The 21,228-nt window shown below is 44.5% G+C and overlaps 1 protein-coding gene across 1 annotated transcript in view; it reads right to left on the reverse strand.

The window, feature by feature from the left end:
* Positions 1–1,912: 1,912 nt before the first annotated feature.
* Positions 1,913–21,228, reverse strand: part of LOC110530647 (ephrin type-A receptor 4-like) — a 52,522-nt gene continuing 33,206 nt past the window's right edge. The window contains exons 6-18 of the mRNA XM_021613863.2: positions 17,818–18,264; positions 13,353–13,477; positions 12,402–12,561; positions 12,147–12,258; positions 6,812–6,870; positions 6,566–6,679; positions 6,259–6,444; positions 6,059–6,120; positions 5,765–5,974; positions 5,412–5,588; positions 5,103–5,293; positions 4,831–4,989; positions 1,913–3,954 (exon numbers count right to left, since the gene is read on the reverse strand). Of these exons, the coding sequence (XP_021469538.1) occupies positions 3,825–3,954; positions 4,831–4,989; positions 5,103–5,293; positions 5,412–5,588; positions 5,765–5,974; positions 6,059–6,120; positions 6,259–6,444; positions 6,566–6,679; positions 6,812–6,870; positions 12,147–12,258; positions 12,402–12,561; positions 13,353–13,477; positions 17,818–18,264 (2,132 nt within the window). The 3' untranslated portion in view covers positions 1,913–3,824. The remainder of the gene's footprint in view (positions 3,955–4,830; positions 4,990–5,102; positions 5,294–5,411; positions 5,589–5,764; positions 5,975–6,058; positions 6,121–6,258; positions 6,445–6,565; positions 6,680–6,811; positions 6,871–12,146; positions 12,259–12,401; positions 12,562–13,352; positions 13,478–17,817; positions 18,265–21,228) is intronic.

Here is a 21,228-nt window from a genome sequence, read left to right on the forward strand (position 1 = left end):
CTAAGCAGATTTTTAGGGTAAAAAGTGCTGTAGTAAGATGCTACTTCAGACTCATTAATTGTCTCCTAATGTCTGTCTCAGACTCATTAGTCAGCTTTTAATGTCTGTCAGATGTTACCTGTCCACTGGCAGCAGGGGACATGGATCACATGACTCGAGTCAGTGGCTTTAGTAATGAGGGTAGCACAGGTTGCCAAGTTGGACAGGTGGCTACACCAGGATGGTGAGAGAGAAGGAGAAAGAGAGAGAAGGGGGAGGGGACTCAATTCCTTCTACAGTGTGTAACAGAAAGTCTCATTTTCTTTCCTCTCCTCTCTTCTCCCCTCCTCTTCCCTCCTGTCCTCTTCCCTCATCTCCTCTGCTCTCCCCTCCTGTCCTCTCCTCTTCCCTTCATTTTTCTCCTCCTCCCATTTTCTCTTATCTCCTCGCATCTTCAATACATATATTAAGAAGTATTGGAGATTGAACCAGGATAAGAAATAATTTCATGGTGTGGATATAAGCTAATTTACACTTGGAGGACTGCCTGGCACTTCTCTCTACCAGTACCAGCGGACACACACACTTGGATGCACGTACACACACAAAGCACACACACACCAGGTTTACCGTGGGAATGCCTCTGGCATTGCATTGGTCAATGAGGTGATGCATTTAAATGGAAATATATTTAAACCCTGGCTGTGTGTGTGTGTGCATGCCTCTCTGTGCGTGTATCTCTAAACCCTGTCTCTCTCCTCCCAGTCACACATACATTAGGGTACGGTTGACTGGCTATTAAAGACACCCCACTGCCACTCCCCCATGTAAAACCAGGCGGGATTAGCCTGTTCCATTACCACACTAATCTAGTGACCAAAAGACCACAATATGACACCCTACAGAGAGAGAGAGAGAGAGAGAGAGAGAGAGAGAGAGAGAGAGAGAGAGAGAGAGAGAGAGAGAGAGAGAGAGAGAGAGAGAGAGAGAGAGAGAGAGAGAGAGAGAGAGAGAGAGAGAGAGAGAGAGAGAGAGAGAGAGAGAGAGAGAGAGAGAGAGAGAGAGAGAGAGAGAGAGAGAGAGAGAGAGAGAGAGAGAGAGAGAGAGAGAGAGAGAGAGAGAGAGAGAGAGAGAGAGAGAGAGAGAGAGAGAGAGAGAGAGAGAGAGAGAGAGAGAGAGAGAGATGGTTTCTTGCAGAGACAGACAGGCAGATTAGGAACTGGTGTCTAGCTTGGTGCTTGGGTATCCCTCAAACTCTATTAGAATGGTAGAGTGGGTGCGCCTGTATTCATATGACAAGGTGTGTTTTGTGTGAGAAAGCAGTGTGTCTAAGGCTGTTAACAGGATCAACTCTTCAAAAAGACTGTCACAGCATATCTCTGCCCCGCACCCCTAACCCACAGGGCAGCTGTGTGTCTGTGTCAGTCAGATCCCATGTAAAACCCTGGTGTAGAATGTCTGAGTATCCAAGGTGATTTGCCTGTTGTCTCCAGCTGGCAAGATTTTTATTTCATCCAAAATCAAATGAACAAATATCCCAGATTTGAATGTGAAATTGAGGTTTGGTTTTGTGCAAGCAGTTGCTCAAGTGACACATATCCCTGAGTACACCATGTTCTGTACTGCTATGTATGTTAGTCCCCGTCCTTTATCTATTCTGTCCATGTATAGTTCTCTCCTGTTGTGTGTGTGTGTGTGTGTGTGTGTGTGTGTCACAGTGTGTGTTTAGCAGATGGCACGCTCCACACCACTGAACGTTTTAACAGAACGCCTCCCAGCACCCTTCACTTGAATCCACCTGGCTTTGCCGCCGCTGGCCAGAACACACTAGTGAACACTCTTCACTTCGTTACATACACACAAACACACACTTCCCAGTCACACACACTCTGCCGCATTTGTGTCAAAAATAAGTTATGACAGAAGCAGCCCATCTCAGTTTGGACATTTATTACAATGCTATATGTCAGTCAGTCATTTTCCATATTCCTATTTTACAATTTACAACCCAGATAATTAGAAGACTATAAATAGAATGAAATGCTTCATGTACCTGAATTCATTTTCAAACAATTACATTTACAAAGACATAGAATACCTACAGTATATGCTAATCGTTGACTAGATAAAACCATTGTTAGTGTGTTCATCCTCAATAAAAAAGGCATTGGGAGCTTGGCACAATAAATTCTATCACATAACACTCTCCTCCATCTTCCTGTCTTTGCATATCCAAAACTGGTCCTCAAAGACAAGCACACGCTCACACACGCGCGCGGGCACACACACACACAGCGTGATGCTTCAGAACTACACTTCCTCAGCTTGTCCTTTAAGTTTCTGTTGACTTTCAGACATCCTTCAAATGTTTCAGATAGAGCCCAAAGCTCCACAACAGCTACAACATCTCTCCTCTACCAGCTGAAAATGTGACAACATTCTGTCACGGTTCAGATATGATAAACAGCACATTTGCACAATGACAATATATAGACTATCGTAGTCATATGAAATGCCTTAGGCCATACTTGGTGGACATTCAACTCCTGGTTTATTCATTGAACTCTGCTTCACTATAGACTTACAAGTCCTTGTTGATGAATGGATGTAGCACTTATTAGTACTTGTCAACAAAGTTCAATGGATGGACTACTCCTTAGTGGGTATGGGAGTTGGAGTCCTTGTATTGTATTAGAGATTAATGAGTAGTGTGGTCCTGAAATGCATATGTGGCAAATTGGAGACATATATTCTGTTTGTGTAGTGGAGATCAAAAACACATTTTTTATCTGAACAGAAAACATTGGCACCACTCTGAACTAGGGCTGAGCAATATATCAAATGCCTGTATCGCAAAATCAAGTTATCTTTTTTGATAACCTTCTTATATCCTCTTGTTCTCATGTTGTCTTTTTGGTCTCGTCTCCTTCGCTCCTTCTGTGCTGTGCACCTTCCCATTTACACCAGAGATCTGTATTTAATGACGAGATGCTCATGTCTCTGCCCTAACAATGAGAGGCGATAACAATTCAGCTGTTCTGCCTTGTAAGCTAGCAAACAAATCCAATTTGGCAAAATTTGAAATATAAAGATTACTCACTAGGACGTGGACTGGTGCTTGAGAGATTGTTTATAATCTTCTGTGATGCCTTCTAGAAGAAGTTAGTCATTATTAGTGAATGTGCATTATGCATGCTTCTGGTTTGTTACATTTGTAACAAAATTAGCATTTTCATAGACAGACTTGAAAGCCATATCAGTGATTATTGCAAAAAAAGAAGGTTAAACTATTTTTATAAAATAATACAATAATTTGTGAAATGTAGTGTATTTTACCTTTATACAACGCTTATTTAGAGAAAACCTGTTAAAAATTGGTATACGTGAAAAAAATGATCAAGCATTGATTTTAAGGCCATATCGCCCAGCCGAACTCTAAACAAACGACAGAAACGTTTCGCACGTGACTTAAAAGTCAGGATGACTGTGACAAACATTGTCGTGTCATAAAGTCACCCAAAAAATAAAATAATGAAGAGCAGTTCATTTGTATTTTTTTACACAGACACGTATGTACAAAAAGTAAACAGAACAAGAGACGGAAAGTTCCGTTGGTTCCACTGAAACAAACAGCTTCTTCAGCCTCAGGTCAATCCTCAGGGCATAGTTCAAAGGTTATATGGTTTATAAAAGTGCCTCTTTTCTCTCCTCCGTTCATATTTTCTGTTGTAGGGTTTGTTTGTTGACGTTATTCCTTATGAAAATCTCAATCTAAAGTGCATGGATGACGTAAATGGAATTCATTAAAACAAATGTCTGTTTCTGTTTTATATCCATTCACTGGCTCAGACGGGAACCATACTGTCCTGCATCTGTTCCTGTATTTGTTGCATGTGGGACAGCAATACCTGCTGCACACTGGCAAGGATCTGGTCCTGGTGTGATGGTGTGACGATTCCTATACTGGCCATGTCCCTGTAAACATAGTACATCACACAATTAGGCATGTTGGGAGTTGAAAAGAGCATGCTCACGGACACACAAAATGAGAGAGAGAGAGAAAAAGAGAAAGAGAATAGGAGAGACAGAGAGACTATTGAGAAAGGACGCCGTAGGCAGACCTGGCTCTCAAGAGAAGACAGGCTATGTGCTCACTGCCCACAAAATGAGGTGGAAACTGAGCTGCACTTCCTAACCTCCTGCCCAATGTATGACCATATTAGAGACACATATTTCCCTCAGATTACACAGATCCACAAAGAATTCGAAAAAACAAACCCAATTTTGATAAACTCCCATATCTACTGGGTGAAATACCACAGTGTGCCATCACAGCAGCAAGATTTGTGACCTGTTGCCACAAGAAAAGGTCAACCAGTGAAGAACAAACACCATTGTAAATACAACCCATATTTATGTTTATTTATTTTATCTTGTGTACTTTATCCAGTCGCACATTGTCACAACACTGTATGTATACACAATATGACATTTGTACATTGTCACAACACTGTATATATACACAATATGACATTTGTACATTGTCACAACACTGTATATATATATAATATGACATTTGTACATTGTCACAACACTGTATATATATAATATGACATTTGTACATTGTCACAACACTGTATATATACACAATATGACATTTGTAATGTCTTTATTCTTTTGGAACTTCTGTGAGTGTAATGTTTACTGTTTATTTTTATTGTTTATTTAACTTTTGTATATTATCTACTTCACTTGCTTTGGCTATGTTAACATGCCAATAAATCCCCTTGAATTGAGAGAGAGGGAGAGAGGGAGAGAGACAGGGAGAGAGAGGTAACGAGAGAGACTTACTGCTGTGTGAGGGTTAGCAGGCTGTCAGGACTGGTGTATCCAGCAGCAGTGAGGGTGTCTCTGTACATGTCCATCCCTATAGCCTGGAGCCAGTATTCTACTGACCACACTGACACAAACTCTGGACCTCCTACAGGCTCCAACAGAGTGGGAACAGGCCTGCACAGAGACAAATAAAGAATGAGTTATAATGAGTCCATGTTATGAAAAAACATTGAAAGGGCCTGCAATGAAAGACATGGTTTCCTCTGTGTGTGTGTGTGTGTGTGTACCTCTCCCCTCCTGTCCTCCTCAGTGTGGTGGTTGGGTTGCGGATGAGTTTATCCAGAATGTTGAGGATCTGCGTGAAACTGGGTCTGTGTATTCTGTCTCTCTGCCAGCAGTCTAACATCAGTTGGTGCAGACAAACTGGACAGTCCATAGGTGGGGGCAGACGGTAACCCTCATCTATCGCTTTTATCACCTAGCGAGGGGGGGAGAAAGGGATCAAGTGGGTAAGAAAGCATGTTTAACTAACTTTGTCTAACTGTTCAACTTAGTTTCTGTCTCACATTCAGGCGAATGTTTTAACACACACTTACATCCTGGTTACTCATGTCCCAATATGGCCGTTCTCCATATGACATCACCTCCCACATGACCACGCCGTAGCTCCATGTGTCAGAGGCTGGAGTGAACTTCCTGTAGGCGATGGCCTCTGGAGCAGTCCACCTGATGGGGATCTTCCCCCCTGGAGAGTGGTACGTCCCAGTCACCTCCTGTAACACATGGAAGAGAATGAGAAAATTAGAAATTAGGATCCACAGGTGCTAAGGACCCACATTTAAAAGATGAGTGATCTAACAGTCATTGAAACCTTATCTTGCATAATAAATCATTACTCCAGACAAGTAATATGCATGTTTAGGTTCTATGTTATTTCCTGTGTTCTTACCTGTGTGGTGTATGCTGCCTCTGACTCATCCTCCAGTACTCGTGACAGGCCGAAGTCAGACACCTTACACACCAGGTTGCTGTTGACCAAGATGTTGCGTGCGGCCAGGTCTCGGTGAACGTAGCTCATGTCAGACAGGTACTTCATGCCCGACACGATGCCACGCAGCATGCCCACCAGCTGGATCACTGTGAACTGACCGTCGTGTTTCTAACGGAGAAAGACAATATAGACATTAGAATAGAGTTTACAGTGTGAACACAGAGATACATACTCTCTCATTCTCCTTCTTACCCTGAGGAAGGTGTTGAGGGATCCATTCTCCATGTACTCTGTGATGATCATCACTGGTTTACCTGAACAGGAGACAAACAAACAGCGATTAAGCCAGGGTGGAGTTCCACAAAGATCAGTTTTGGGTTCCCTGCTTTTACTTTATAAATGAAGAAAGAAATCTCTGCTTAGTTTGGTCAAAGTAGCTGTCAATCACTCACATCGTGTGACCACACCCTCCAGTCTGATGATGTTTGGGTGGTCGAACTGTCCCATGATGCTGGCCTCAGAGAGGAAGTCCCGCCTCTGTTTATCAGCGTATCCTGCCTTCAGACTCTTTATGGCCACGTAGATCTCCCTCTTCCCCTGGAGCCGCAGACGGCCACTACACACCTCCCCAAACTCACCTACAACGCACATAGATAAACACAATATCAATAACTACACACCTCCCCAAACTCACCACCCCCCCCACACACACACACACACACATGATTTATTGTCCGTGTGTGTGTCAGGCTCCCTTACCGATGCCAATTACTTTCTCTATGTGTATGTTGGAGGCGTCAATCTCTTTGGCAAACTCATGGACAGCCTGGTCCGGGTCCTCATAGGTGAAGGGGTCTACGTATATCCTCACACCTTCAGATGGAGAGGGAGAGGGAAGGAGGGGGGGAAGGGAGATGGTTTGAGAAAATAAATTGGAAGGGATGGAGGGAGGGATGCTCACACGAGTATGTGCTCGGCCATGTTTGTTTGTGTGTGGGGTCTTACCTGGGTTTAAATGTTTCTCCTCCTCTAAGTCCTGCTTAGCTTTGCTGTATTGTCCCCTCCTGAAATAACAGAGGTAGAGAATGAAGTAGTGAAGGGAACAGAACACAGCTTGCTAACAGGTAGAAGAAGGACAGGGGGATGGAGGGAGAATAGTGACTTAGGAAGAAGCAGAGGGGGATGGAGGGAGAATAGTGACTTAACGGGATGGAGGGAGAATAGTAATTTAGGAAGAAGCAGAGGGGGATGGAAGGAGAATAGTGACTTAACGGGATGGAGGGAGAATAGTAATTTAGGAAGAAGGAGAGGGGGATGGAAGGAGAAAATTAGTTGTGTGTGCAGGTGTGTGTGTGCGCGCGCATGACACCTTAGTCCTGAGAGCCACTCTCAGTATAAAGCAGCCTCAAGGGAGAGGTTGTGTGTGTGTGTGTGGGGGGAGGCAAGGGGGAGTTGATACAGGGGCTGTGTTTTTGTGGACACTAATGATAAAATCAGGGACAAGGGGATTGCCAGGTGAGCAATCAGGCCTTTAGGAAACACCGTCTCTTTTAGGACAAATCAAATCAATCAAATCAATTATTTGTCAGATGCGCCGAATACAACATCTGTAGACCTTACAGTGAAATTCTTACTTACAAACCCTTAATCAACAATGCAGTTTTAAGAAGTGTTAAGAAACTATTTACTAAAATGAACTGAAGTAAAAAAGAAAAAATAAGAAAAATAAGAAAAATAACAAATAATTAAGGAGCAACAATAAAATAACTGTAGCGAGGCTATATACAGGGGATACCAGTAGAGTCAATGTGCGGGGGCACCGGTTAGTCGAGGTAATTGAGGTAATAGGTACACTACCATTCAAAAGTTTGGGGCCACTTAGAAATCTCCTTGTTTTTGAAAGAACAGCAAATGTTTTGTCCATTAAAATAACATCAAATTGATCACAAATACAGTGTAGACATTGTTAATGTTGTAACTGGAAACGGCTGATATTTTATGGAATATCTACAGCAACCATCACTCCTGTGTTCCAATGGCACCTTTGTGTTAGCTAATCCAAGTTTATCATTTTAAAGGCTAATTGATCATTAGAAAACACTTCTGCAATTATGTTAGCACAGCTGAAAACTGTTGTTCTGATTAAAGAAGCAATAAAACTGGCCTTTTTTTTTAGACTAGTTGAGTATCTGGAGCATCAGCATTTGTGGGTTCGATTACAGGCTCATAATGGCCAGAAAAAAATTACTTTCTTCTGAAACTCATCAGTCTATTCTTGTTCTGAGAAATGAAGGCTATTCCATGCGAGAAACTGCCAAGAAACTGAAGATCTCGTACAACGCTTTGTACTACTCCCTTCACAGAACAGCACACACTGGCTCTAACCAGAATAGAAAGAGGAGTGGGAGGTGCCGGTGCACAACTGAGCAAGAGGACAAGTACATCAGAGTATCTAGTTTGAGAAACAGACACCTCACAAGTACTCAACTGGCAGCTTCATTAAATAGAGACGGGTGCTTTGCAGGTACTATGTCAAGAGTGAAGAGGTGACTCCAGGATGCTGGCCTTCCAATCAGAGTTGCAAAGAAAAAGCCATATCTCAGACCGGCCAATAAAAATAAAAGATTAAGATGGGCAAAAGAACAGACACTGGACAGAGGAAGATTGGAAAAAAGTGTTATGGACAGACAAATCTAAGTTTGAGGTGTTCGGATCACAAAGCATGCTGGAGGCAATGTGATGGTCTGGGGGTGCTTTGGTGGTGGTAAAAGTGGGAGATTTGTACAGGGTAAAAGGGATCTTGAAGAAGGAAGGCTATAACTCAATTTTGCAACGCCAAGCCATACCATGTGGATGGCGCTTAATTGGAGGCAATTTCCTCCTACAACAGGACAATGACCCAAAGCACAGCTCCAAACTCTGCAAGAACTATTAGGGAAGAAGCAGTCAGCTGGTATTCTGTCTATAATGGCGTGGCCAGCACAGTCACCGGATCTCAACCCTATTGAGCTGTTGTGGGAGCAGCTTCACCGTATGGTACGTAAGAAGTGCCCATTAAGCCAAACCAGCTTGTGGGAGGTGCTTCAGGAAGCACAGGGTGAAATCTCTTCAGATTACCTCAACAAATTGACAACTAGAATGCCCAAGGCTGTAATTGCTGCAAATTAAGGATTATTTGACAAAAGCAAAGTTTGAAGGACACGGTTATTATTTCAATTAAAAATAATTATTTATAACATTGTTCAATGTCTTATATTTCATGTATGTTTTCATGGAAAACGACATTTCAAAGTGACCCCAAACTTTTGAACGGTAGTGTACATGTAGGTAGAGGTAAAGTGACTATGCATGGGTAATAAACAGAGAGTAGCAGCAGAGTAAAAATGGGGGTGGAGGTCAATGCAAATAGTCCGGGTAGCCATTTGATTAGCTGTTCAGGAGTCTTATGGCTTGGGGGTAGAAGCTGTTAAGAAGCCTTTTGAACCTAGACTTAGTACTCCTGTACCGCTTGCCGTGCGGTAGCAGAGAGAACAATCTATGACAAGGGTGGCTGAAGTCGCTGGAAATGTATTGTGCTCGGCCCTCCAGAGGCCTTCCTCTGACACTGCCTGGTATAGAGGTCCTGGATGGCAGGAACCTTGGCCCCAGTGATGTACTGGGCCGAACACACTACCCTCTGTAGTACCTTACAGTCGGAGGGCAAGCAGTTGCCATGCCAGATGCTCTTGATGGTGCAGCTGTAGAACTTTTTAAGGATCTGAGGACCCATAACAAATCTTTCCAGTCTCCTGAGGGGGAATAGGTTTTGTCGTGCCCTCTTTATGACTGTCTTGGTGTTTGGACCATGAACGTTTGTTGGTGATGTGGACACCAAGGAACTTGAAGCTCTCAACCTGCTCCACTACAGCTCCGTCGATGAGAATGGAGGTGTGTTCGGTCCTCCTTTTCCTGTAGTCCACAATTATCTCCTTTGTCTTGATCACATTGAGGGAGAGGTTGTTATCCTGGCACAACACTGCCAGGTCTCTGACCTCCTCCTTATAGGCTGTCTCATCGCTGTTGATGATCAGACCTACCACTGTTGTGTTGTCGGTCAACTTAACAATGGTGTTGATGTTGTGCTTGGCCATGCAGTCATGGGTTAACAGGGAGTACAGGAGGGTACTGAGCAAGCACCCGAGGGGCTCCCGTGCTGAGGATCAGTGTGGCAGAGGTGTTGTTGCCTACCCCGACTACCTGGGGGCGGCCCGTCAGGAAGTCTAGGATCCAGTTGCAGAGGGAGGTGTTAAGTCCCAGGGTCCTTAGCTTAGTGATGAGCTTTGAGGGCACTATGGTGTTGAACGCTGAGCTATAGTCAATTCTCACGTGGGTGTTCCTTTTGTCCAGGTGGGAAAGGGCAGTGTGGAGTGCCATATAGATTGCATCATCTGTGGATCTTTTGGGGTGGTATGCAAATTGTAGTGGGTCTAGGGTTTCAGGGATAATGGTGTTGATGTGAGACATGACCAGCCTTTCAAAGCATTTCATGGCTACAGACATGAGTGCTATGGGTTGGTAGTCATTTAGGCAGGTTCGTGTTCTTGGGCACAGGGACTATGGTGGTCCGCTTGAAACATGTTGGTATTATAGACTCGGTCAGAAACAGGTTGAAAATGTCAGTGAAGACACTTGCCAGTTGGTCAGCGCATGCTCGGAGTACACGTCCTGGTAATCTGTCTGGCCCTGCGGCCTTGTGAATGTTAACCTGGTTTACTCACATTGGCTACGGAGAGTCGCCCGGAACAGCTGATACTCTCATGCATGCTTCAGTGTTGCTTGACTCGAAGAGAGCATAGAAGTAATTTAGCTCATCTGGTAGGCTCGTGTCACTAGGCAACTCACGGCTGTGCTTCCCTTTGTAGTCTGTTAGAGTTTGCAAGCCCTGCCACATCCAAAAAGCATCAGAGCGGTGCAGTACGATTCAATCTTAGTCCTGTATTGATGTTTTGCCTGTTTGATGGTTCGTCAGAGGGCATAGCGGGTTAGAGTCCCGCTCCTTGAAAGCGGCAGCTTTACCCTTTAGCTCAGTGCGGATGTTGCCTGTAATACATGGCTTCTGTTTGCGGTATGTACGTACGGTCACTGTGGGGACGCTGTCATCGATGCACTTATTGATGAAGCCAGTGACTGATGTGATATACTCCTCAATGCCATTTGAAGAATACTGGAACATATTCCACTCTGTCCTAGTAAAACAGTCCTGTAGCTTAGCATCCTCGTTATCTGACCACTTCCTTATTGAGCGACTCACTGGTACTTCCTGCTTTAGTTTTTGATTTAAGCAGGAATCAGGAGGATAGAGTTATGGTCAGATTTGCCAAATTGAGGGCGAGGGAGAGCTTTGTAAGCGTCTGTGTGTGGAGTAAATGTGGTCTAGAGTTTTTTTCCCTCTGGTTGCACATTTAACATGCTGGTAGAAATGAGGTAAAAAAAAAAAAAAGTAATGCATTAAAGTCCCCGGCCACTAGGAGCGCCGCCTCGATGAGCATTTTGTTGTTTGCTTATTGCCTTATACAGCTCGTTGAGTGCCGTCTTAGTGCCAGCATCGGTTTGTGGTGATAAATAGACAGCTATGAAAAATATAGATGAGAACTCTTGGTAAATAGTGTGGTCTACAGCTTATCATGAGAAACTCTACCTCAGGTGAGCCAAACCTTGAAGCTTCCTTGATATTAGATTTCGTGCACCAGCTGTTATTTACAAATAGACATAGACTGCCACCCCGTGTCTTACCGGATGCAGCTGTTCTATCTTCCCGATGGACCGAAAACCAAGCTAGCTGTATGTTATCCATGTTATCGTTCTGCCACGACTCGGTGAAACACAAGATATTACAGTGTTTAATGTCCCGTTGGTAGGATAATCTTAATCGGGGCTCATCCATTTTGTTACCCAATGATTGCACGTGGGGGATTACTCACTAGCCGTACTTACACCCCGACCTTCGTCACCGATAACTCTGTCTCTTCTTCGTATGAATTACGGGGATTTGGGCCTTGTCGGGTGTGAAGTAAATCCTTTGCGTCCGACTCATTAAACGAAAAAATCTTTGTCCAGTATGAGGTGAGTAATCGCTGTCCTGATATCCAGAAGCTATTTTCGGTCATAAGAGACGGTGGCAGAAACATTATGTACAAAATAAGTTACAAAAAAACCCACACACAATAGCACAATTGGTTAGGAGCCCGTAACATGGCAGCCATCTCCTCCTGGTGCCATCATACACACGGTCTCCTTTTGGACATACTGCCTCCTTTAGGACACACTATGTATGTTTACCTGCGGCTGTGTGTGTGTGTACCTGTGGCTGATGATGAAGACTGTGGTAGAGATGAGCAGTAGAACCACACCCCCACTGATTGACAGTAGGAGAAGGGTGGAGTTAGCGGCATTACCAATCAGAGGCAAGGGATCTGACAGAGGGAGGAGACAACAGGTCACAAACCAGGACATTTTCATTCAAAAACAGGTACATATTTTATCAATATCCCTAGCTCTATAAAAATAGACAAATAGAATATCATATAATATGAAATAACAGAACATAGTGTTGTACCTGAGTTGGTGGAAAACTCAAAGGGGGCGCTGAACTCTCCATATCCGGCGGCCGTGCGAGCTCGCACTTGAAATACGTACACAGTGAGTGGGTTTAGCCCAGTGATATCAGCACTACGGGATGCCGTCTTCATAATGCGGTAGGACCTCTCCTTCTGATTCTGATTGGATAGGAGGAAAAGAGGTGAGGGACGTGTCAATGTCCACTATATGAAGCGTTCCAATATACAGTACATAATACTAAAATACAACCCATTGTAATTGGCAAGCAAAAAGAAAATGGGTAAAAGATGTGAACATGATTCTAAAATGTAACTTGAAGTTGCAGAACAATGTTTTCTGTGGGTCTGGAGGGAAATCCCTCTCCCTATGGCCTACAATCACAAAACCATTCAAGCAATGAAACACACAAAAACATTGCCACACAGTCACAAATCCCTCCCACAGCTTGCCCATCTCTTATCTACATTGCCTCAAACTCTCTATTTTTCTCTCCCAACATATTTTATCTCGTATTCTCTCCCTCCATTTCTGCAGGTTAGCGTTTTGTAATTTATCTTGTTTTGGAGGCAGCTCTGCAGTGGTCACTAGCTGGCACAGCCAAAGTCACAACATTTGAACCCTAACCACACTGCTAACCCTAAAGCCTAACCCTAAACTGAAATTTAGAACGAAAAATATATTTGTTTTCATGAATTTTTACACCCAGTTCTGCCTCCAGGACAAGACTCATGACAATAAATTTCAACCTGCTACATTTCTCCCTCTATCCTTTTCTGTGTCAAACACAAGGAAAGCTTTGAAGATAGTTTATTGGTTATTTTATAGATCTATTGATAACAGTTGAAGCAGTTGAAAACTTATACACTCACAGATACACATAACACACAGTTACAATAGGTTTCCATAGGATATCTGATTTCTGAACAGCGGTTCCCACGAGACACCTTACCTTCTCGTAGTACTTGACCTCGTACTCAAGGATGACCCCGTTGGGCCGGTCGGGCTGTTGCCATGCCAACGACACATCGTGCCTGGTGACATCACTGGCCTGGATGGACGTGACTGGGGAGGGAGCTGTGAGTGAGAGAGGAGAGAAAGAGGGGTACACAAGTTGAAGGATGAACACTTCTTAACAACCGCCTGCTTAACCCGGAATCCAGCCGCACCAATGTATCGGAGGAAACACTGTTCAACCGCCTGCAGGCACCCGGCCCTCCACAAGGAGTCACTAGAGCGCGATGAGCCAAGTAAAGCCCCCCCCGGCCAAACCCGGACAATGCTGGGCCAATTATGTGCCGCCCTATGGGACTCCTGATCACGGCCGGTTGTGATACAGTCTGGGATCAAACCTAGGTCTGTAGCGAAGCCTCTAGCTCTGCGATGTAGTGCCTTAGACCGCTGCATCACTCAGGAGGCCCATGGCTTCTACATTCTATTGAACAGTCTTGAATTAATGCATAACAAATGCATAGAAAAATGCTTCAAGCTACAGGCTTGACAGGAAAGAACCGCATCACTTAATGTTGGATGGAAATCACAACGACCCAATTCACCACAGCGGAGTCCTGGATGACATGGCACCTTTGTCTAGGAAACAGGTTGCGGCCTGTCTCACCTCTTTTCATCCTGTCTTTCTATCACTATCATTGTCTGTCCCCTCCCTTTCTATCCCTCTAATATAGTCTCCCCCCCCCCCCCCCCCCCCCCATGTCCCAGTATTATTGTGGTAATCACTCTGGCAAACTGACCTTCAGGAGAAGAGAGTTATGTCACTGGTCTATGTGACTCTCTGGATTTATGATACTGACTCACTAAAGAGAAAATTGTTATTTCAGAGTGTATGAGTATTGACCGACTCTGGTTAGTTCTCATACTACTCATTTATTTTATTTTATTCATTTAACCTTTATTTAACTAGGCAAGTCAGTTAAGAACAAATTCTTATTTTCTTATAGCATCCAGTAGGTGACAATATACTACACAAAAAGACAACACACTTCCATCAGGCAGTTAAAGTAGGTGTGTCTACCACTATCTGTGACTCAAAGACAATTTACATTTAATATTACACAAAAAATACTAGATGAAATGTCAGAATAATGGTAGAGAGAATGATTTATTTCAGCTTTTATTTCTTTCATTACATTCCCAGTGGGTCAGAAGCTTACATTCACTCAATTAGTATTTGGTAGTATTGCCTTTAAATTATTTAACTTGGGTCAAACATTTCAGGTAGCCTTCCACAATAAGTTGGGTGAATTTTGGCCCATTCCTCCTGACAGAGCTGGTGTAACTGAGTCAGGTTTGTAGGCCTCCTTGATCGCACACTCTTTCTCAGTTCGGTCCACACATTTTCTATGGCTTTATGATGGACACTCCAATACCTTGACTTTGTTGTCCTTAAGTCATTTTGTCACAACTTTGGAAGTATGCTTGGGGTCATTGTCCATTTGGAAGACCCATTTGCGACCAAGATTTAACTTCCTGACTAATGTCTTGAGATGTTGTTTCAATAAATCCACATAATTTCCCTTCCTCATGAAGCCATCTATTTTGTGAAGTGCACCAGTCCCTCCTGCAGCAAAGCAGCCCCACAACATGATGCTGCCACCCCTGTGCTTCACATTTGGGATGGTGTTCTTCGTCTTGCAAGCATCCCCCTTTTTCCTCCAAACATAACGATGATCATTATGGCCAAACAGTTCTATTTTTGTTTCATCAGACCAGAGGACATTTCTCTAAAAAGTACGATCTTCGTCCCCATCTGCATTTACAAACCATAGTCTGGCTTTTTTTATGTATATTTTGGAGCAGTGGCTTCGTCCTTGCTGAGCGGCCTTTTAGGTTATGTCGATATAGGACTCGTTTTACTGTGGATATAGATACTTTTGTATCGGTTTCCTCCAGCATCTTCACAAGATCCTTTGCTGTTGTTCTGGGATTGATTTGCACTTCTCGCACCAAAGTACGTTCATCTCTAGAAGAGAGAGAACACGTCACCTTCCTGAGCTGTATAACAGCTGCGTGGTTCCATGGTGTTTATACTTGCACACTATTGTTTGTACAGATGAACGTGGTACCTTCAGGCATTTGGAAATTGCTCCCAAGGATGAACCAGACTTGAGGAGGTCTCCAATTTTTTTTCTGAGTTCTTGGCTGATTTATTTTAATTTTCCCATGATGTCAAGCAAAGAGGCACTGAGTTTGAAAGTAGGCTTTGAAACACATTCACAGGTACACCTCCAATTGACTCAAATGATGTCAATTAGCCTATCAGAAGCATCTAAAGCCATGACATCATTTTCTGGAATTTTCCAAGCTGTTTAAAGGCACAGTCAACTTAGTGTATGTAAACTGCTGACCCACTGGAATTGTGATACAGTGAATTATAAGTGAAATAATCTGTCTGTAAACAATTGTTGGAAAAATGACTTGTGTCATGCACAAAGTAGATGTCCTAACCGACTTGCCAAAACTATAGTTTGTTATTAACAAGAAATTTGTGGAGTGGCTGAAAAACAAGTTTTAATGACTCCAACCTAAGTGTATGTAAACTTCTGACTTCAACTGTATATATCATTTGGCTGTATGTGTAACGGCTCTCGTTGGTAGAAGGAAGAGTGGACCAAAGCGCAGCGTGGAAAGTGTTCATGATACCTTATTCAAAAACACTCAAACAAAAATAACAAACGCGAAAACGAAAGTGCACAGTTCTGTCAGGTACAGACACTAAACAGAAAACAAGATCCCACAAAACCCAAAAGGAAAATGACAACTTATATGTGATCCCCAATCAGAGACAAAGATAGACAGCTGCCTCTGATTGGGAACCACACTCGGCCAAAACAAAGAAACAGAAAACAGGCTTTCCCACCCGAGTCACACCCTGACCTCACCAAACAGAGAAAAATAAGGATCTCTAAGGTCAGGGTGTGACAGTATGTATTTTTAGATATAGGCCTATTATAAATGTGTATTATTCTCGCATCACCAGCTTTATTGCAAAAAGACAGACAAATGCACACAACTTTAAGCTATATATTCAATTGAGGTAATGAACTGCCTATTCATCCGCGCAGCAATTGATAAAACAGTACCATGTTTGCAAAACAAGTTTTTCGGAGCTTATGTCAATATTACACAGGTAAGCTAACGGTTGCAGAAATCAGGAATGCTGAAAGGCTCTATAGACCTCTATATATGAATGACTGTGTCCAACACACCACCTGGGGTTATGTTGGGCATCTACTGACCCAAAAATATTTATCAATGACAAGTATTGCTAAATCAAAAGGTTTAAGGAAATACAGGCAGGCACTTCATTAGTACATGACAAAACAGCTCGCTGAATCAAGCATGATGGTCTTGTAAGTATAATAGCAAAGCTTGTTATCATATGATTAAAAAAGCTTGAAAAGGTAGTGGAATGGGATTAGTGTGATGTGGGAAGAATCCAATACTTTACCTTGTGTGTGGTACAAATCACATTATTGTGCGAGCACCTCATCTAAGAGTATGAATTAGGCTGTTTGAGAAGGTTTGAATTCTAAGCAACCTGCCTCCACACAGTTTGAAGTACAATACCAACTTAGCTTCTTTAGTAGGTCAAATCTGTGTGCTGGAAAACCTTGGTAGAGCATGGGTGAAGTAGGCATTGTGGTGCTGGAAAACCTTGGTAGAGCATGGGTGAAGTAGGCATTGTGGTGCTGGAAAACCTTGGTAGAGCATGGGTGAAGTAGGCATTGTGGTGCTGGAAAACCTTGGTAGAGCATGGGTGAAGTAGGCATTGTGGTGCTGGAAAACCTTGGTAGAGCATGGGTGGAGTAGGCATTGTGGTGCTGGAAAACCTTGGTAGAGCATGGGTGGAGTAGGCATTGTGGTGCTGGAAAACCTTGGTAGAACATGGGTGAAGTAGGGATTGTGGTGCTGGGGACAAGACAGATTGTCCAGTGTTTTAGTCGACTGATAATAAGTCACACTAACAAAGGATGCATCCTCTTTCTATCTCTCACACTGTTTACTGAGTTTGTAGCAGAAATAAAGTATTCTTCACTCAGCATTTTCTCACACACGCACACACGCACGCACGCACGCACGCACGCACACACACACACACACACACACACACACACACACAGACAGACAGAGGCGCAATAGACAAGTATTGCGTTACCGAGGCATCTAAACATCAACCTAAACCAATTACATGACGACTCCACTGTGGTATTATGTTTATGTCACTGAGACAAGTCACTCCTTGAGAGAGGGGACAAACACTAAATCCAATTAAACCAACCCGCTTCAGAAACTCTCAAACAGACATGGAATCAACACAGTCCTGCTTGGCCCCTTAAAACACACATACACTCTCCCTCCACTTACTTCTAAACTCTCTCACACACACACAAACTCACCGGCCTGGTTGGTGGTGAGAGTGACAGACACACTCTCTCTTGCCCCTGCAGTGTGGCCTTGGGAAACTCCGTTGTGGGCGCCGATTGTGAAGGTGTAGCGTGTGTGTGCCTGCAGCTCACTCACACACACTCTGGTGGCCCCCAGGCCGCTCTGCTGGGGGGAGAAGAGGACGTCTGGGCCGCAGGGTAGGCAGAGCTGGGTCCCAAGAGGCCCGTCAGGACCCCCAAGGCTACCAGCCTCTCCAAGTTCACTCCCAGACGAACTGCCAATCTGAGTTTGATTCCCGGTTTGACTCCCAGGGTAACTCTCAGGACCGTGGCAGAGCAGGCAGTCCACACTGTATCTGATGTCAGTTCTCCCTCCAAGCCTGAGGGGGGCGCTCCACTCTAGAACCACTGATGTCTCGTTGACCTCTGAGATCAGCTGCTGTGGAGCAGAGGGGGGTTCTGGGATAAATAGGACAGGTAGGTTGAGTTAGAAATGATATTGTGGCAATGGTTACATACAGTGCCTTGCAAAAGTATTCACCCCCTTTGGCGGTTTTACTCTTTCGTTGCATTACAACCTGTAACTTAAATGGATTTTTATTGAAAAAAATACGTGTTTCATAAAATTGTATATAAATATATACACACACACACACCTGTTCTGAAAGGCCCAGGGAGTCTTATACACCACTAAGCAAGGGGCACCACCAAGCAAGCGACAACATGAAGACCAAGGAGCTCTCCAAACAGGTCAGGAACAAAGTTGTGGAGAAGTACAGATCAGGGTTGGGTTATAAAAAAATATCAGAAACTTTGAACATCCCCGGAAGCACCATTAAATCCATTTAAAAAAAATGGAAAGAATGGCACCACAACAAACCTGCCAAGAGAGGGCCGCCCACCAAAACTCACGGACCAGGCAAGGAGGGCATTAATCAGAGAGGCAACAAATGATGATAACCCTGAAGGAGCTGCAAAGCTCCACAGCAGAGATTGGATTGTCTGTCCATAGGACCACTTTAAGCCATACACTCCAAAGAGCTGGGCTTTACAGAAGAATGGCCAGAAAAAAAGCCATTGCTTCAAGAAAGAAATAAGCAAACACGTTTCGCCAAAAGGAGACTGGGGGAGACTCCCCAAACATATGGGAGAAGGTACTCTGGTTAGATGAGACTAAAATTTAGCTTTTTGGCCATCAAGGAAAACGCTATGTCTGGCGCAAACCCAACACCTCTCATCACCCTGAGAACACCATCCTCACAGTGAAGCATGGTGGTGGCAGCATCATGCTGTGGGGATGTTTTTCATCAGCAGGGACTGGGAAACTGGTCAGAATTAAAGGAATGATGGATGGCGCTAAATACAGGGATATTCTTGAGGGAAACCTATTTCAGTCTTCCAGAGATTTGAGACTGGGATGGAGGTTAACCTTCCAGCAGGACAATGACCCTAAGCATACTGCTAAAGCAACACTCGAGTGGTTTAAAGGGGAAACATTTAAATGTCTTGGAATGGCCTAGTCAAAGCCCAGACCTCAATCCAATTGAGAATCTGTGGTATGACTTAAAGATTGCTGTACACTAGCAGAACCCATCCAACTTGAAGGACCTGGAGCAGTTTTGCCTTGAAGAATGGGCAAAAATCCCAGAGGCTAGATTTGCCAAGCTTACGGAGACATACCCCAAGAGACTTGCAGCTGTAATTGCTGCTAAAGGTGGCCCTACAAAGTATTGAATTTGGGGGGTGAATAGTTATGCATGCGCAAGTTCTGTTTTTTTTGTCTTATTTCTTGTTTGTTTCACAATAAAAAATATTCTGCATCTTCAAAGTGGTAGGCATGTTGTGTAAATCAAATGATACAAACTCCATCCAAAATATATTTTAATTGCAGGTTGTAAGGCAACAAAATAGGAAAAATGCAAAGGGGTGTGAATACTTCGCAAGCCACTGTACGTTCCATTTTGGTACTTATTGTTGTTCTGTTGTGTGTTCTATGTGTTTTCTCAGGCTGACTTGGTGAACCATGTGCTGTATATAGGCATAATTAAGTTTATGACAAACAGACCAAGGTCTCAGTCAGAACATATTTACTGAGAGAGAGAGAGACAGAGAGAGAGATATGTTACTGAGGACTATTCATCCCACTCAGGACATGGTGTATTACTCTTAAGTCATTGGATCAGTATAATGGGTGGCGTGAGAGGAGAGAGACAGGCGTGAGAGGAGAGAGACAGGTGTGAGAGGAGAGAGACAGGCGTGAGAGGAGAGAGACAGGCGTGAGAGGAGAGAGACAGAGGGAGGCGTGAGAGGAGAGAGACAGTCGTGAGAGGAGAGAGACAGGCGTGAGAGGAGAGAGACAGGCGTGAGAGGAGAGAGACAGAGGGAGGCGTGAGAGGAGAGAGACAGAGGAAGGCGTGAGACGAGAAAGACAGGCGTGAGAGAAGAGAGACAGAGGGATGCGTGAGAGGAGAGAGACAGAAGGAGGCATGAGAGGAGAGAGACAGAGGGAGGCGTGAGAGGAGAGAGACAGGCGTGAGAGGAGAGAGACAGGCGTGAGAGGAGAGAGACAGAGGGATGCGTGAGAGGAGAGAGACAGAGGAAGGCGTGAGAGGAGAGAGACAGAGGGAGGCGTGAGAGGAGAGAGACAGGCGTGAGAGTAGAGAGACAGGCATGAGAGGAGAGAGACAGGCGTGAGAGGAGAGAGACAGAGGGAGGCGAGAGAGGAGAGATACAGAGGGAGGCGTGAGAGGAGAGAGACAGAGGGATGCGTGAGAGGAGAGACAGAGGGAGGCGTGAGAGGAGAGAGACAGAGGGATGCGTGAGAGGAGAGACAGAGGGAGGCGTGAGAGGAGAGACAGAGGGAGGCATGAGAGGAGAGACAGAGGGAGGCGTGAGAGGAGAGAGACAGAGGGAGGCGTGAGAGGAGAGAGACAGAGGGAGGCGTGAGAGGAGAGAGACAGAGGGAGGCGTAAGAGGAGAGAGACAGAGGGAGGCGTGAGAGGAGAGAGAGAGAGGGAGGCGTGAGAGGAGAGAGACAGAGGGAGGCGTGAGAGGAGAGAGACAGAGGGAGGCGTGAGAGGAGAGAGACAGAGGGAGGTGTGAGAGGAGAGAGACAGAGGGAGGCGTGAGAGGAGAGAGACAGGCGTGAGAGGAGAGAGAGAGAGGGAGGCGTGAGAGGAGAGAGACAGAGGGAGGCGTGAGAGGAGAGAGACAGAGGGAGGCGTGAGAGGAGAGAGACAGAGGGAGGCGTGAGAGGAGAGAGACAGAGGGAGGCATGAGAGGAGAGAGACAGGCGTGAGAGGAGAGAGACAGAGGGAGGCGTGAGAGGAGAGAGACAGGCGTGAGAGGAGAGAGACAGGCATGAGAGGAGAGAGACAGAGGGAGGCGTGAGAGGAGAGAGACAGGCGTGAGAGGAGAGAGACA

This window comes from Oncorhynchus mykiss, chromosome 8 (assembly GCF_013265735.2).
Source record: "Oncorhynchus mykiss isolate Arlee chromosome 8, USDA_OmykA_1.1, whole genome shotgun sequence".
Lineage (NCBI taxonomy): Eukaryota > Metazoa > Chordata > Actinopteri > Salmoniformes > Salmonidae > Oncorhynchus > Oncorhynchus mykiss.